The sequence below is a fragment of the Chiloscyllium punctatum genome, chromosome 19 (genome assembly GCF_047496795.1).
Source record: "Chiloscyllium punctatum isolate Juve2018m chromosome 19, sChiPun1.3, whole genome shotgun sequence".
Lineage (NCBI taxonomy): Eukaryota > Metazoa > Chordata > Chondrichthyes > Orectolobiformes > Hemiscylliidae > Chiloscyllium > Chiloscyllium punctatum.
The window spans coordinates 92988469-93006353 of record NC_092757.1 but is presented as its reverse complement, the minus strand read 5'-3'; the positions used below and the strand labels follow the sequence as shown (position 1 = coordinate 93006353).

The 17885-nt window shown below is 49.2% G+C and overlaps 1 protein-coding gene across 3 annotated transcripts in view; it reads left to right on the top strand.

The window, feature by feature from the left end:
- LOC140491627 (Na(+)/citrate cotransporter-like) overlaps nucleotides 1-17885 on the top strand; it is a 50065-nt gene that overhangs the window by 10030 nt on the left and 22150 nt on the right. For all 3 annotated transcript variants that reach the window (XM_072590082.1, XM_072590083.1, XM_072590081.1), the window contains exons 5-7: nucleotides 10-217; nucleotides 10065-10187; nucleotides 16628-16843. In XM_072590082.1, coding sequence (XP_072446183.1) covers nucleotides 10-217; nucleotides 10065-10187; nucleotides 16628-16843 — 547 coding nt within the window. The remainder of the gene's footprint in view (nucleotides 1-9; nucleotides 218-10064; nucleotides 10188-16627; nucleotides 16844-17885) is intronic.

The following is a 17885-nucleotide window of genomic DNA, read 5'->3' as shown; positions in this document are numbered from 1 at the left end:
ACCCTTCAGATCCGACGTTTTCATCGTTCAAGGAGGGAAATGATCCTGTTCGGAATGGAAATGTACCCACAATGTCCAGACATCCCAAGGTCAAGAGCGAGCAAATGAGTATATATAAAGCTCTGACGCTGTGTGTCTGCTATGCAGCCAGTATAGGGGGCACAGGCACTCTAACTGGCACCGCTGCCAACATGGTGCTGAAGGGACAGGTCAACCAGTGAGTCCATGTCTCATATTGATAATACATCTCAACAACTGTCTTAACCCAGAACCGGATATTATTGATTAAACTAATTTTTTTGGACTAGATTCCCGACAGTGTGGAAACAGGCCCTTCAATCCAACAGGTCCACACTGACCCTCCAAGGGGTAGCCCACCCAGACCCACTTCCCTTTGACTAATGTACCTAACAATACGGGCAATTTAGCATGGCCAATTCACCCGACCTGCACATCTTTGTGACTGTGGGAGGAAACCGGAGCACCCGAAGGAAACCCATGCAGACACGGGGAGAATGTACAAACTCCACACAGACAGTCACCCTGAGGCTGGAATCAAACCTGGGACCCTGGTGCTGTGAGGCAGCAGTGCTAACCACTGAACCACCCTGCCACCCTAATCCTTCAGCTCTTTCAGTCCAACCTCATGTTGGTCACCTCCAAATGAATTTTCCCAAAGGTATGGTTCAATGATTGTGAGGACGCTGGTCAGTGACAACTTCCTGTTTCCACACTGTAGGGAATCTAATCCTCATGGTTCAAAGTGGATTCAAACACCAAACAGTGACATGAACACACAATACAGCATTCCCTCAGCACTGACCCTCTGACAGTGCGGCACTGGCCTGAGGGAATGCTGCACGGCCAGAGGGTCAGTGATGAAGAAGCGCCACACTGTCAGAGGGTCGGTGCTGAGGGACTGCCGCACTGTCGGAGGATCAGTGCTGAGGGAGTGCCGCACGGTCAGAGGGTCGGTGCTGAGGGACTGCCGCACTGTCGGAGGATCAGTGCTGAGGGAGTGCCACACTGTCAGAGGGTCGGTGCTGAGGGAGTGCCACACTGTCAGAGGGTCGGTGCTGAGGGACTGCTGCACTGTCGGAGGATCAGTGATGAGGGAGTGCTGCACTGTCAGAGGGTCAGTGCTGAGGGCGTGCCGCACTGTCAGAGGGTCAGTGCTGAGGGAGTGTTGAACTGTCAGAGGGTCAGTGCTGAGGGAGTGCCGCACTGTCAGAGGGTCAGTGCTGAGGGAGTGCTGCACTGTCAGAGGGTCCGTGCTGAGGGAGCACCGCACTGTCGGAGGGTCAGTGCTGAGGGAGTGCCGCACTGTCGGAGGGTCAGTGCTGAGGGAGTGCGGCACTGTCGGAGGGTCAGTGCTGGGGGAGCGCCGCACTGTCGGAGGGTCAGTGCTGAGGGAGCGCCGCACTGTCGGAGGGTCAGTGATGAGGGAGTGCCGCACTGTCGGAGGGTCAGTGCTGAGGGAGTGCCGCACTGTCGGAGGGTCAGTGATGAGGGAGTGCCGCACTGTCAGAGGGTCAGTGCTGAGGGCGTGCCGCACTGTCGGAGGGTCAGTGGTGAGGGAGTGCCGCACTGTCAGAGGGTCAGTGCTGAGGGAGTGCCACACTGTCGGAGGGTCAGTACTGAGGGAGTGCCACACTGTCAGAGGGTCAGTGTTGAGGGAGAGCTGCACTGTCCAGGGGTCAGTGCTGAGGGAGAGCCGCACTGTCCAGGGGTCAGTGCTGAGGGAGTGCTGCACTGTCGGAGGGTCAGTGTTGAGGGAGAGCCGCACTGTCGGAGGGTCAGTGCTGAGGGAGTGCCGCACTGTCGGAGGGTCAGTGCTGAGGGAGAGCCGCACTGTCGGAGGGTCAGTGCTGAGGGAGAGCCGCACTGTCGGAGGGTCAGTGCTGAGGGAAAGCCGCACTGTCCAGGGGTCAGTGCTGAGGGAGTGCTGCACTATCTGGGGGTCAGTGCTGAGGGAGAGCCGCACTGTCGGAGGGTCAGTGCTGAGGGAGAGCCGCACTGTCCAGGGGTCAGTGCTGAGGGAGTGCTGCACTGTCCAGGGGTCAGTGCTGAGGGAGTGCTGCACTGTCGGAGGGTCAGTGTTGAGGGAGAGCCGCACTGTCGGAGGGTCAGTGCTGAGGGAGAGCCGCACTGTCCAGGGGTCAGTGCTGAGGGAGTGCTGCACTGTCGGAGGGTCAGTGTTGAGGGAGAGCCGCACTGTCGGAGGGTCAGTGCTGAGGGAGTGCCGCACTGTCGGAGGGTCAGTGCTGAGGGAGAGCCGCACTGTCGGAGGGTCAGTGCTGAGGGAGAGCCGCACTGTCGGAGGGTCAGTGCTGAGGGAAAGCCGCACTGTCCAGGGGTCAGTGCTGAGGGAGTGCTGCACTATCTGGGGGTCAGTGCTGAGGGAGAGCCGCACTGTCGGAGGGTCAGTGCTGAGGGAGAGCCGCACTGTCCAGGGGTCAGTGCTGAGGGAGTGCTGCACTGTCAGAGGGTCAGTGCTGAGGGAGTGCTGCACTGTCGGAGGGTCAGTGCTGAGGGAGTGCAGCACTGTCGGAGGGTCAGTGCTGAGGGAGAGCCGCACTGTCGGAGGGTCAGTGCTGAGGGAGTGCCGCACTGTCGGAGGGTCAGTGCTGAGGGAGAGCCGCACTGTCGGAGGGTCAGTGCTGAGGGAGAGCCGCACTGTCGGAGGGTCAGTGCTGAGGGAGAGCCGCACTGTCGGAGGGTCAGTGCTGAGGGAGAGCCGCACTGTCGGAGGGTCAGTGCTGAGGGAGAGCCGCACTGTCCAGGGGTCAGTGCTGAGGGAGTGCTGCACTGTCCAGGGGTCAGTGCTGAGGGAGTGCTGCACTGTCACAGGGTCAGTGCTGAGGGAGTGCTGCACTGTCAGTGGGTCAGTGCTGAGGGAGTGCCGCACTGTCGGAGGGTCAGTGCTGAGGGAGTGTCGCACTGTCGGAGGGTCAGTGCTGAGGGAGAGCCGCACTGTCCAGGGGTCAGTGCTGAGGGAGTGCTGCACTGTCACAGGGTCAGTGCTGAGGGAGTGCTGCACTGTCAGTGGGTCAGTGCTGAGGGAGTGCTGCACTGTCGGAGGGTCAGTGCTGAGGGAGTGCTGCACTGTCGGAGGGTCAGTGCTGAGGGAGTGCCGCACTGTCGGAGGGTCAGTGCTGAGGGAGTGCTGCACTGTCAGAGGGTCAGTGCTGAGGGAGTGCCGCACTGTCGGAGGGTCAGTGCTGAGGGAGTGCCGCACTGTCGGAGGGTCAGTGCTGAGGGAGTGCCGCACTGTCGGAGGGTCAGTGCTGAGGGAGTGCCGCACTGTCGGAGGGTCAGTGCTGTTAGTCATATCATGAATCATTGATGTAAAGCATTGCAGATGCTGGAAAACTGAAATAACAGCCCAAATTTTGAAGAGACTCAGCAGTTTGGCACCGTCTGTGTCGAGGGAAACAGAGTACATGTTTCGAATTTCGGTCATTCTTCCTCGGAACTGAAACTAAAACCTTGCCTTTTTGTTCTGTCGAAAGTTAACCCTTTGTGCCCAGACCCTGACCACTGTTCCTTCTCCTTGTAAAATAGGAGAAGTGAGGCTTTTGGTGGTTTCATTTTCCGTGACCTTCTTTTCCAGGAAGGCTGTGGTCTGTGTTACCCAAATCCTGTTTGTCATGAGACAGCCAACATTAATTCATCCAGTGGACTACACTCTGAAATGCTTTTGGGTGATGTGGAGGTGCTGGTGTGGGACTGGGGCGGACAAAGTTAAAACTTGCTCAACGCCAGGTTATAGTCCAACAGGTTTAATGGGAAACAATAGCTTTCAGAGCAACGCTCCTTTATCAGGCAGGTAGTGGGGCAGGATCTCTGTGTCCTCTGATCTACCAACCTGATGAGCTAGTGCTTCCAAATAAACCTGTTTGACTATAACCTGGTGTTGTGTGATTTTTAACTTTGGATAAAGATGATGTTTTGAAATGAAAAACAATATGCTGTCAATGGCCGTCTCTATCGAGGGGTAAATGAGATGTATCAGGAGGTGTTGAGGTGGACTATGTGGATACAGGAATGTCTCTCAGATACCCTCCCCCCCACATGCTGCCTGCTCGAGATCACAGGGCTATTCAGGGACCATCTCTGCAAAGTGCAGCTGGGAAGGTGGACAGGGGTCAACCATCCTCCACCCCAGACCCCATCATGGCTACAAATAGCTGCTGGGCTCACTGGGATTGGTCTTTCAAAGCCTCAGCAGGGAGTGTAGGGGAACAGCAGTGAGAAGGGGCTGAGACACTATTGAAATGTCAGACTGGACACCAGTGGCTCACATTGACGTGAGACGGGATAGGGACAGAGGACATAGTGTCAAAGAGTCATAGAGATGTACAGTATGGAAACAGACCCTTCAGTTCAACCTGTCCATGCCGACCAGATATCCCAACCCAATCTAGTCCCACCTGCCAGGACCCCAGCCCACAGCCCTCCAACCCCTTCCTATTCATATACCCATGCCTTTTAAATGCTATAATTGTACCAGCCTCCACCACTTCCTCTGGCAGCTCATTCCATACACGTACCAACCTCTGCATGAACATGTTGCCCCTTACGCCCCTTTTGTATCTTTCCCCTCTTACCCTAAACCTATGCCCTCTAGTTCTGCACTCCCCGACCCCAGGGAAAAGACTTTGTCTATTTACCCCATCCAAGCCCTCATGATTTTGTAAACCTCTATAAGGTCACCCCTCAGCCTCCAACGCTCCAGGGAAAACAGCCCCAGCCTGTTCAGCCTCTCCCTGTAGCTCAAATCCTCCAGCCCTGGCAACATTCTTGGAAATCTTTTCTGAACCCTTTCAAGTTTTATAACATCTTTCCGATAGTAAGGAGACCAGAATTGCACGCAATATTCCAACAGTGGCCTAACCAATGTCCTGTACAGCCGCAACATGACCTCCCAACTCCTGTACTCAATACTCTGACCAATAAAGGAAAGCATACCAAATGCCTTCTTCACTATCCTATCTACCTGCGATTCCACTTTCAAGGAGCTATGAACCTGCACTCCAAGGTCTCTTTGTTCAGCAACAATCTCTAGGACCTTACCATTAAGTGTAGAAGTCCTGCTAAGATTTCCTTTCCCAAAATGCAGTACCTCGCATTTATCTGAATTAAACTCCATCTGCCACTTCTCAGCCCATTGGCCCATCTGATCCAGATCCTGTTGTAATCTGAGGTAACCCTCTTCGCTGTCCACTACACCTCCAATTTTGGTCATTGCATACGAAAATGTTGGTGTGATTGAACAAAGTTATGGCTGCAAAGAAGGTAGATAAAGAGCAAGATCAACTTTAGAAAAGTCAGTCATATTGCTGTGAGTCTGGAGTCACATGTAGGCCAGACAGGTAAAGATGACTAATTGTCTTCCCTGAGTGAACCAGGTGGGTTTGTATTACTGGAGATACTAGTTTCAGAGTCACTATTAGTGATTTCAATTCCAGATTCTTATTAGCTGAAGTTAAATTCCACCAGTTGCTGTGGTGGGATTTGAACCCACATTCTGAGAGCATTGCCTGGCTCTCAGGATAACTAGCCAGTGATTTAATCCCAGTCACCCCCCACCACAGGGAGCAGAGGGACCAGGAAATGTGAAAGCGCCTGAGCTCCCTTCCAGGGGCGAAGCGCAGATATCCAATCAGGTCTGTCCCTTGCCTGGGATGGTGGGGATGGTGGGGATAGTGGAGGAGGGGGTGGAGATTTTAGTCCCTTGTGTTGCCAGAGCACCAGGAAATCCTTTGTTTGTGTTTTTTGGGGAAATTATGAGCTCACTGTACACTTCTGGTTATGAGTGAAGTTACAATTAGAGAAACCTTCCCACTGATCCTGCAGTGTCATCGGCAACTGAGAGATCCTCCCTCATCGTGATTCGACACCACCTCCCATTGAAAGGCAGTAATTACATCATAACGCAGCGCAGGGTAGAGAGCACACACAGCACTGTCAGAGCTGTCACCTTACCACTGTCAGCTCAGACCTGGAGTCTCCAACCGTCATGGCTGCCCTCAACCAAGACCACTGCTTCGAATGAGGGGTGAGGGGGAGCTCTCTCGTTTCCTGTGCATCCCTCATCCAGCGAAGAATGGCAGCCCGGGGTGTGTCTGGATATTCACAGAGCTGCTGCTCCTGGATCTTGGTCAATGGATGTGAAGCTGGAAAAGCACAGCAGGTCAGACAGCATCTGAGGCTCTGCTTTTCCAGCTTCATATCTACTGACTCTGACTTCCAGCATCTGCAGTCCTTACTAGCGCTTGAGATCTTGCTGTGCACCAGTCAGGCTGCCACGTTTCCCTGGGTTATCAACAGTGAAAGGTCACCCATGAGCGGTGAAGCCCCTCTGGAATGTCAGGTGGCTGTGAGAAGTGTTAGACAAACACACACAGGCTCTTCCCTCCAACCCTCGTTCCCTCCCCCTGCCCACTAGTGAGAGCAGAGCACTGGACATGATCTACATGGACTTCAGTAAGGCATTCGACAAGGTTCCCCATGGGAGACTGGTGAGCAAGATTATATCTCATGGAATACAGGGAGAACTAGCCATTTGGATACAGAACTGGCTCAAAGGTAGAAGACAGAGGGTGGTGGTGGAGGGTTGTTTTTCAGACTGGAGGTGTGTGACCAGTGGAGTGCCACAAGGATAGGTGCTGGATCCACTACTTTTTATCATTAATATAAATGGTTTGGATGCGAGCGTAAGAGGTACAGTTAGTAAGTTTGCAGAGGACACCAAAATTGGAGGTGTAGTGGACAGCGAAGAAGGTTACCTCAGATTACAACAGGATCTGGACCAGATGGGCCAATGGGCTGAGAAGTGGCAGATGGAGTTTAATTCAGATAAATGCGAGGTGCTGTATTTTGGGAAAGTAAATCTTGGTAGGATTTATACACTTAATGGTAAGGTCCTAGGGAGTGTTGCTGAACAAAGAGACCTTGGAGTGCAGGTTCATAGCTCCTTGAAAGCGGAGTCGCAGGTAGATAGGACAGTGAAGAAGGCATTTGGTATGCTTTCCTTTATTGGTCAGAGTATTGAGTACAGGAGTTGGGAGGTCATGTTGCGGCTGTACAGGACATTGCTTAGGCCACTGTTGGAATATTGCATGCAATTCTGGTCTCCTTCCTATCGGAAAGATGTTGTGAAACTTGAAAGAGGCTGAGGAGTGACCTTATAGAGGTTTACAAAATTATGAGGGGTATGGATAGGATAAATAGACAAGGTCTTTTCCCGGGGGTCGGGGAAGTCCAGAGGGGCTTCACCGCCATGAGTGTCCTTTCACTAGAGGTTTAGGGTGAGAGGGAAAGGATATAAAAGAGACCTAAGGGTAACTTTTTCACACAGAGTGTGGTATGTGTATGGAATGAGCTGCCAGAGGAAGTGGTGGAGGCTGGTACAATTACTGCATTTTAAAGGCATCTGGATGGGTATATGAATAGGAAGGGTTTGGAGGGATATGGGCTGGGTGTTGGCAAATTGGACTAGATTAAGCTGGGATATCTGGTCGGCATGGATGGGTTGGACCAAAGGGTTTGTTTCCGTGCTGTACATCTTTATGACTCTGATGTCCCCTATAATGGAGCTTCCAGCCAAACTGTCCATCCTCTGACACCATATAATCATCACCAATTTCTTTCCTTGTCAGAACCTCTGTCTTTCTCCCTCATTTCGTCTCACTTGTGCTCTCTCTGTCATTCACCCTCTCTTTTCTCTCTCTTTATTATTGCCACCTTGTCTATTTTCCATTACATTCTCTCTCTTGTCTGTCTCTCTCACTCTCTCTGGATTTCTCAACCTGATTCTTTCTCCCCAGGTGTATCCATGCCTTTCATGTGTAACTTTTGGGTGTTTGAGGTTTAGAATCGAGTCCAGAAATGTAGTCTGTCAGCCTGTAGGGTACCACGGTCTCTGACTGTGTCCCTGACCCTCAGTGAAAGCTTGATGGACTGGCAGTGGCTTGTTTCTCTTTTACAGTAATAGAGAGTGTCAGATTGCTTTGGGAGTGGGGTGGAGGGAGACATGGGCAGGTTTAAGAATAAAATATAGGGTCCGTGTCTCCCTCCCCTGTCAATCTCCTCTGCAGTAATTGGGACTGGTAATCTGTATTGTGAAACTATCCTCCACTCACTGTATATTACTGAAGGATTCAGCCTGCTATTACCAAGAGACTTTGGTGTATGTTTTATCATGGGTTTGGTTTTGATTTGATTTGATGTAAGGTTTATTGTCATGTGTACTCAAGTACAAAAGTACAAGTGTGTAATGTCACCACACACGGCACCATCTCAGGTATGAAGATACTGAGGTACAAAACGTAAAAACAACTGGTAACATTGAGAAACAAAGTTCAAAGTATTGTTGTTGTTTCTAGTACAGGCTGTTTCTTCCAGAACGTGATAGTTGCGTTCCTGTGTGACCCCACGCTGGACAAAAATCATACAATACAAACAGCACTTAAAGAGTTGGTGATATAATCGTGTTATAGCCAACACACACCTTAAACGTTCACGCTATCGAAACAGCCAATCATGTTACAGTCAATTCGTGTAAACGAAAGACGCGCTATAGCAGAACTGCCTGAATAAGGAGAGTAATAAAGAAATATTCTGTCGGCATTTTAAGCCGATTATCCTGACTAATGTCGTGGTGATCGGGAAAGTAGGCTGCTAGAACAGTGATGTAAATCTGGAGAGGTTTACCTCTTTCCCCTCTTTTCACAATTGCTGCACAGTTTCTGGCATGTTTGTTGGGTAAAGGTTATCGAAGATTTGGAACCAAGTGACTGAAATGAAAACACAGACTAACCACTGATGGCGGTGAGATAGGCTGACTGTTGTAATTCTGTTCCTCACTGTATCCTCATCTCCTCAGTATCAGGTTGCAATTGGGTGGGGGGGGGGGGGGGGGGGGAGATGTGGTGACAGGACACTGGTTATGTTCATAATCCAGAGGCCTATTCACATAACCAAGGGCCATAAATACAAATCCTACCACGAGAGTCTAGGAATTAAAGTTAAATTAATTCACTAAAATCCTGATTTTAAAGCTAGTCTCAGTCATAGAATCATAATGATGTTTAGCACAAAAACAGAGCATTCCTGAGCACTCTGTATACCCTTGCTTACTATAATCTACCTGTACTGCTCACAAACACATCTTTTCACTGTACTTTGGTACACGTGACCACAATAAATAAATCAAATCAAACCAAAATTCTAAATTAATCTTGCCCCACTGGACCCATATCTCTCTAAACTCTTCCTATTCAGGTGACTTGAGACATATAAGATAATCAGAGGGTTAGATCGGGTGGACAGGGAGAGCCTTTTCCCTCGGATGGTGATGGCTAGCACAAGGGAACATAGCTTTAAATTGAGGTGTGATAGATATAGGAGAGATATCAGAGGGTTTTTTTTTACTTAGAGAGTAGTGGGGTGTGGAATGCCCTGCCTGCAACAGTCATAGACTCACCAACGTTATGGGCATTTGAATGGTCATTGGATATGCATATGGACAAGAATGGAATAGTGTAGGAAAGATGGGCTTCAGATTGGTTCCACAGGTTGGTGCAACATCAAGGGCCAAAGGGCCTGTACTGTAATGTTCTCTGTTCTATGTCCTGTTCACATACCCAGGGCTGTGAAGCCTATTTGAGGAAGGGAAATCTGTCATCCTTACCCTGTCTGGCCTACCCATGACTCTGAGTCACAGCATCATAGTTGGCTGTTCACTGTGTTTGGAAATGGCTGAGGGGGTCACTCAATTGTGTCCAAGGAAGTAGCTCACCACCACCTCCCTGAGGGTAATTAGGGACGGGCACTTGAGAGGGAGCTTTCTGGGGACTCACTATCTTTTCAGGACAGAAACGTCTCCTCATCTCAATCTTAAATTACCTCCTCATCTCCTCAAGGGCAACTAGGGATGGGCAACAATTGGTGGTAACAAATGAGACACTCACACCCTGAGAGTCACTGGGGTAGCTGACAGCAACGGTGTTATATCAGACCATGTTTTAAGACTTCTTTGTGATTTTGTGGTTTTGAAGGATTTTCCCAGAAAGCGGAGAAGTGGTTACTTTCGCCTCGTGGTTTGCATTCTCGTTTCCCAACATGCTGATTATGTTCATTCTCTGCTGGATATGGCTGCAGGCGTTATTCCTGGGACTCAAGTAAGTGACTGCCTAGAAGCTCAGTGCCTGGTTCAGGGCTGCTGTGGGCTTTATGTCTTGGACACAGACAGTAGCAGCCAAAACCCAGTTAATCGCTTACTTATAATCGGAGAAATGTCTGAACAAATCAAAACGTACCCCTGGCTGCAACAATAACCTGCATTTATATAACACCTTTCACATTGGAAACCAGTCCAAGATGCATTAGGTGTGAGTATCAGTGAAAGTCTGGCACCCAATCACTCTCGGAGAAATGTTGGCACAGGTGACCCATAGCTTTGTCCAAGTTGTAGGATTTAAGGAGTTTCTGAAGGAGGATGGAGAGAAGGAAACAGAGGTTGAGGATGGAAATGCCAGGGCTGGGGCTGAACACAAGGCCAGTGGGACCCACTCTGCAGTGACTATGATCAGGGGATGTACAAGAGGCAGGAATCACGAGGGGCACAATGGTCCCTGTGGGCTGGACGGGAGGAGAAGGGCACAGAGATTTCTAGACAGTCCCGGGAGGGTGGGGCATGGTCATGGAACACACAGCTGCTGCCTTCTAAGTCAGGGTTCCATGCTGTCCATTTAACCTTGGTAACAGATCCACATTCTGACAGCAACAGGACCCTGGAAACCCACCCTGATGGAGATCTCCCATTGCTGCTGCAAAGACCCTGGATGTAGGTTCTGTCAGCGGATTCCCAGCTGGGCCGTTACACCATTGGGCTAAATGGTGATGACAAGCGAGTAACTCCAGAACAGCCTGAACTGAAGTTGATTGTGAGACCACTTTGATACCATAAGTTTAGAATGTTGAGGTAAATGATAGCAATGACCTGAGGTCCTGATACCCAGTGTAACCTGGCTGCTTACTGACCAGATGGGCAGGGAGCTCTGACACTTTCTCATTTTGGTCTTCAGCTCTTTTTCTCTTTCTTTTCACCCCCTCTATCTCACACTCTCTTTCACTGTCTCACTCACTCTCTTTCTCTATCTCACTCAGTCTCTCACATTCTCTCATCTCACACACTCTCACATTCTTTCTCTCATTCTCTTTTTCTCATACTTACTTTCACTCACTCTCTACCTCACTCATTCTATCTCACATTCTCTCTAACTCACAATCTATTTCACTCTCGCTCATTCAATCTCACAGTCTTTCTTTCACTCCATCTCACTTTGTTACTCTCTTTCACTCTCTGTCTCATTCTTTAACTCTATCTCACTCTCACACACAGTTTGTATCTCACTCTTTCTTTCAATTTCAGTCTCTCAATCTCTCTAATCTTACTTTTTCTCTATCTCATAATCTCTTCTCTCACTCACTCTCTGACTCTCTCTTTGTCTCACAGTCTCACAATCTCACTATCTTACTTATTCTTTGACATCCATCTCTCCAACTCACTCTCTCATACTGTCTCTTTTTCACTCTCAGTTCCTCTCTCTCTCTCTGTCTGTCAATCTCTCTAATTCATGCTTTCGGTATCTCACATTCTCTCTAACTCACTCTCTCCCTCACTGTCTCCCAATCCCCGTATCTCACTCACTCTCTTATTTTTCCAGTTTCTCATTTAATATGGGGGGTGGGGGAAAGGGGGAGGGGGTGGGGAGGTGTCCCTATTATCCAGATTCTTATCTGCTTATCCCTCCCATGTGCTCGGCCTAGTGTACATCAGCAATGTTAGTTCTGTGATTTTCTGTGTCCATTGTTGCTCTATTCCCTTTTTATACCAAGGCTGTAGATTGTGGTGCACCTCATCATTCACAAGGAACCTCTATATGAGCATCTCAAGCTGCTGCACTGATCCTTGTAGCTTTTACAAATTGACATAAACTCCGAGAGTCCCTCCATCTTGCTAACAATCTATACTCTACAATATTTATAAGATTTCTCATTCTATAATGGGACAGAGAAGGATCTCTGATAAACTTAAACATCAAAACCTTTCACTAATCTAATGATTTTATAAACTCCCCCAGTTATAGTCATAAAGTCATACCAGCATGAAAACAGACCCTTCAGCCCAACTAGTCCATGCTGACAATGTTCCCAAACTAAACTGGTCCCACCTACCTGTGTTTCACCCATATCCCTTCAAACGTTTCCTATCCATGTGTTGATCCAAATGTCTTTTAAACATTGTAACTGTACTTGCATGAACCACTTCCTCTGGCAGGTCATTCCACACACGAACCACTTTCTGCGTGAAAATGTTGCTCCTTGTGTCCATTTGAAGTCTTTCTCCTCTGACCTTAAAAATACACCCCCTAGTCTTAAACACCCCCACCCTAGGGAAAAAAAACTCTCGTCTCTCACCCTATCCATACCCCTCATGATTTTATGAACCTCTATAAGGTCACCCCTCAATCTTCTGCGTTCCAGTGAAAAATGTGCAGTGTCTCCAGCCTCTCCTTAGAATTCAAACCCTCCATTCCCGATAACATCCTGTAAATCATTTCTGAGCCCTCTCCTGTTTAATAATATCCTTACTGTAGCAGGGCGACCAGAACTGCACACAGTATTCCAGAAATGACCTCACCAACATCCTGTACAATCTCAAGCTGATGCCCCAACCCCCAAACCCAATAGTCTGAGCAATGAAGGCAGGCATGCTAAACGCTTTCTTAACCATCGTGAATAAGTGTGACGCAAATTTCAAAGCATTATCTACCTGAACCCTTAGGTCTCTCTGTTCTACAACATTACTCAGGGCCTTATCATTGTGTACGAGTCCTACTCTGACTTGTTTTACCAAAATGCAGCACCTCGCATTTATCCAAATTAAACTCCATCAGCCACTCCTCAGCCCATTGACCCAATTGATCAAGATCCTGTTGTAATCTGAGATAACCTTCTTCACTGTCCACTGTGCCATCAATTTTGGTGTTATCCACAAACTTACTAACCATGTCTCCTACATTCTGATCCAAATCGCTTACATAGATGACAATCAGCGCTGAGCCCTGTGGAACACTGCTGGTCACAGGCCTCATAGTTGTGCTGCCTAGATGACAAATTATTTTGATTTTATTATTTCTTTAGCTTTTCTAATTTGTTTTCCCAAAGAATTTGTATTTAAGAATCAGTACTTAAGTATCTTTGTCCTGAAGGTAAGGGGTGCCTTGTAAACTTTCCACATGAAAATAAAGCTAATTCTAATTCTAGTTCCGAAACATGGGGAGGTGAGGGCGATGAGGAATTGGTTAGAAACAGGAGCTGAGACCTGAGGGAGTCCACCATGTAATGGCAGGAAGAGCTCCAGACACCATACAGCCTATCTTCTTGCAGTTATATGTACCAGCAAACAGCGATACTTGTGAATTCACTGAATTACCCAAACTCAAGGCACAACCCTTCCCAACGTTAGGGAGATATCACAAAGTAGAATCATAGTATTAAACTGAGTCAAGGCAATTAAGGAAAGCAGCACGAACTTTATCAGTGATTGGTCTGAGGGCGAGGATGAAGCAACACCCTTACATTCCACAGATTGAGAACATGCTTTGGAAAACATAGCAGTCTTACCACGAGCAGAACAATAGGATTTGTGGCTTCTTAGACTTTGTTGAAAAATGTCCATATTACAAAGATATTTGTTGAAAAATGTCCATATTACAGAGGAGAAAGTGCTGGATGTCTTAAATACATAAAGGTGGATAAATCCCCAGGACCTGACCAGTACCCTAGAACTCTGTGGGAAGCTAGGGAAGTGATTGCTGGGCCTCTTACTGAGATACTTGTATCATCGATAGTCACAGGTGAGGTGCTGGAAGAGTGGAGGTTGGCTAACGTGGTACCACTGTTTAAGAAAGGTGGTAAGGACTAGCCAGGGAACTATAGACCAGTGAGGCTGACATTGGTGGTGGGCAAGTTTTTGGAGGGAATCCTGAGGGATACGATGGACATGTATTTGGAAAGGCAAGGACTGATTAGGGATAGTCAACATGGCTTTGTGTATGGGAAATCATGTCTCACAAACTTGATTGAGTTTTTTGAAGTAACAAAAAGGATTGATGAGGGCAGAGCGGTAGATGAGATCTATATGAACTTCAGTAAGGCATGTGACAAGATTCCCCATGGGAGACTGATTAGCAAGATTAGATCTCATGGAATACAGGGAGAACTAGCCATTTGGTACAGAACTGGCTCAAAGGTAGAAGACAGAGGGTGGTGGTGGAGGGTTGTTTTTCAGACTGGAGGCCTGTGACCAGTGGAGTGCCACAAGGATCGGTGCTAGGTCCGCTACTTTTCATCATTAATGTAAATGATTTGGATGCGAGCATGAGAGGTATAATTAGTACGTTTGCAGATGACACCAAAATTGGAGATGTAGTGGACAGCGAAGAGGGTTACCTCAGATTACAACAGGATCTTGATCAGATGGGCCAATGGACTAACGAGTGGCATAGAGTCATAAAGTAATAGAGATGTACAGCATGGAAACAGACTTCCATTTTCAATTTAGATAAATGTGAGGTGCTGCATTTTGGAAAGGCAAATCAGGGCAGGACTTATACACTTAATGGTAAGGTCCTAGGGAGTGTTGCTGAACAAAGTGGAGTTGCAGGTCGATAGGATAGTGAAGAAGGCGTTTGGTATGCTTTCCTTTATTGGTCAGAGTATTGAGTACAGGAGTTGGGAGGTTATCTTGCAGCTGTACAGGACATTGGTTAGGCCACTGTTGGAATATTGTGTGCAATTCTGGTCTCTTTCCTATCGGAAAGATGTTGTGAAACTTGAAAGGGTTCAGAAAAGATTTACAAGGATGTTGCCAGGGTTGGAGGATTTGAGCTACAGCGAGAGGCTGAACAGGCTGGGGCTGTTTTCCCTGGAGTGTCGGAGGCTGAGGGGTGACCTTATAGAGGTTTACAAAATCAAGAGGGGCATGGATAGGATAAATAGGCAAGATCTTTTCCCTGGCGTTGGGGAATCTAGAACTAGAGGGCATAGGCTTAGGGTGAGAGGGGAAAGATATAAAAGAGACCTAAGGGGCAAATGTTTCACGCAGAGAGAGTGGTGTGTGTATGGAATGAGCTGTCAGAGGATGTGGTGGAGGCTGGTACAATTATAGCATTTAAGAGGCATCTGGATGGGTATATGAATAGGAAGGGTTTGGAGGGATCTGGGCCGGGTGCTGGCAGGTGGGACTAGATTGGGTTGGGATATCTGGTTGTCACGGACAAGCTGGACAAGTTAGAAGGTCAGCTCTTTCAGTGTGTCTCAGAGGTGCCCAGCAACTTCAAATGATTTGGATGCAAATAATTTAGACACAAATCAGGCAACAGGTGGTAAGATTGTAAGAAATAGGAGTGAGGTCCATAAAACAACTCAGAATGTTGGACAGAAAACTACAGCTGAAGGTGGCATCAAGAAGTCATGAATTTAAAATATTCTCCTATGATTTGTTTGGGACTTGTCAGTGGTTCATACAATCTGACACCACCAGGGGATGGAGCCTGCTCTGACTTCATTGTGTTTTTCGCTAACTCGGAGCTGAACATTGATGTAGATCATTCCCAAACCAGGAAAAAGGCTAAAACCCATGAAACCTCCAAACATACAATGTAGTGTTAACACACAGCACCAATCCAAGAGTGTACTTTAGATCAAACCCCGTGCTGTCCCTGTCCTGGGAGTGATTCAGGGGGACAGTGTAGAGGGAGCTTTACTCTGTATCTAACCCCGTGCTGTCTCTGTCCTGGGAATGTTTCAGGGGGACAGTGTAGAGGGAGCTTTACTCTGTATCTAACCCCGTGCTGTCCCTGTCCTGGGAGTGTTTCAGGGGGACAGTGTAGAAGGAGCTTTACTCTGTATCTAACCCCGTGCTGACCCTGCCCTGGGAGTGTTTTGATGGAGAACAGTATAGAGGGAGCTTTACTCTGTATCTAACTCCGTGCTGACCCTGTCCTGGGAGTGTTTTGATGGAGAACAGTGTAGAGGGAGCTTTACTTTGTATCTAACTCCGTGCTGACCCTGTCCTGGGAGTGGTTGATGGAGGAGTGTAGAGAGAGCTTTACTTGTATTTGAAAAGAATATAAGGAGCTTTACGCTAGATGCTGGAGGCAGAAGCTCCAGGGGTTGAAGGTCTCTTTCTGCCTCCTTTCAGGGTAATTGCCCTGAGATCCCTAAAGGATCCCTTTGATCTCTCCCATATCCCATTCCGCTGTCCAGACAGATCCTCGTGAGGAGAGGCCTCTCCAACACAAAGCACATAATGAGATTGGCCGATCTAGAAGTGTTGGGGGATTCAGTCCTAAGAAAAGATCTATGAGGGAGAGGTGATCAGTTTCTCCAGATCGCTCACCGAGTCCTGATGGGGATCATCCCCCATAGGGTCTATTGCTTCTCAGTGCTGTGTCTGTGAAAATGCTTGCTCCAAGATATTTGTGACTAGGTCACCCCGGGTTTATGGAGCTGGGAAATGGCTGGAATATGTTCTTGTTTTTCCCAACAGTTTTCGGAAGCTGTGGGGCTGGCGAATCCCAGTTACCCCAAAGGAGAAGAGAGCTAATGATGTCATTGTGAGAGAGTACAAGAAGCTGGGGCCAATGTCCTTCGCAGAGAAAGCTGTACTCATCCTCTTCATCCTGGTGGTACTGCTCTGGTTCACACGGGAGCCTGGCTTCGTCCGAGGCTGGGGATACCTCTTCTTCAAGGGCAACGGCAAAGGGTGAGTATTGGAAACAAGGCAACACACCCCGACCCTGGGTTATTACCCGAGAGGTGGCAGCTACAACACTGACCCTCTGACAGTGCGGCACTCCCTCAGCACTGACCCTCCGACAGTGCCCACTCCCTCAGTACTGACCCTCCGACAGTGCAGCACTCCCTCAGCACTGACCCTCTGACAGGGCGGCGCTCCCTCAGCACTGACCCTCCGACAGTGCCCACTCCCTCAGCACTGACCCTTCGACAGTGTGACACTCCCTCAGCACTGACCCTGTGATAGTGCGGTGCTCCCTCAGCACTGACCCTCTGACAGTGCGGCTCTCCCTCAGCACTGACCCTCCAACAGTGCGACACTCCCTCAGCACTGACCCTCCGACAGTGCGACACTCCCTCAGCACTGACCCTGTGACAGTGAAGCACTCCCTCAGCACTGACCCTGTGACAGTGAAGCACTCCCTCAGCACTGACCCTGTGACAGTGCGGCACTCCCTCAGCCCTGACCCTCTGACAGTGCGGCGCTCCCTCAGCACTGACCCTCTAACAGTGCGGCACTCCCTCAGCACTGACCCTCTGACAGTGAGGCACTCCCTCAGCACTGACCCTCCGACAGTGCGGCGCTCCCTCAGCACTGACCCTCCGACAGTGCGGCGCTCCCTCAGCACTGACCCTATGACAGTGCGGCACTCCCTCAGCACTGACCCTCCGACAGTGCGGCACTCCCTCAGCACTGACCCTGTGACAGTGCGGCGCTCCCTCAGCACTGACCCTGTGACAGTGCGGCACTCCCTCAGCACTGACCCTCCGACAGTGCGGCGCTCCCTCAGCACTGACCCTCTGACAGTGCGGCGCTCCCTCAGCACTGACCCTCTGACAGTGCGGAACTCCTTCAGCACTGACCCTGTGACAGTGCGGCACTCCCTCAGCACTGACCCTGTGACAGTGCGGCACTCCCTCAGCACTGACCCTCCGACAGTGCCCACTCCCTCAGCACTGACCCTCCGACAGTGCAGCACTCCCTCAGAACTGAAGGAAGTCATTCAGCT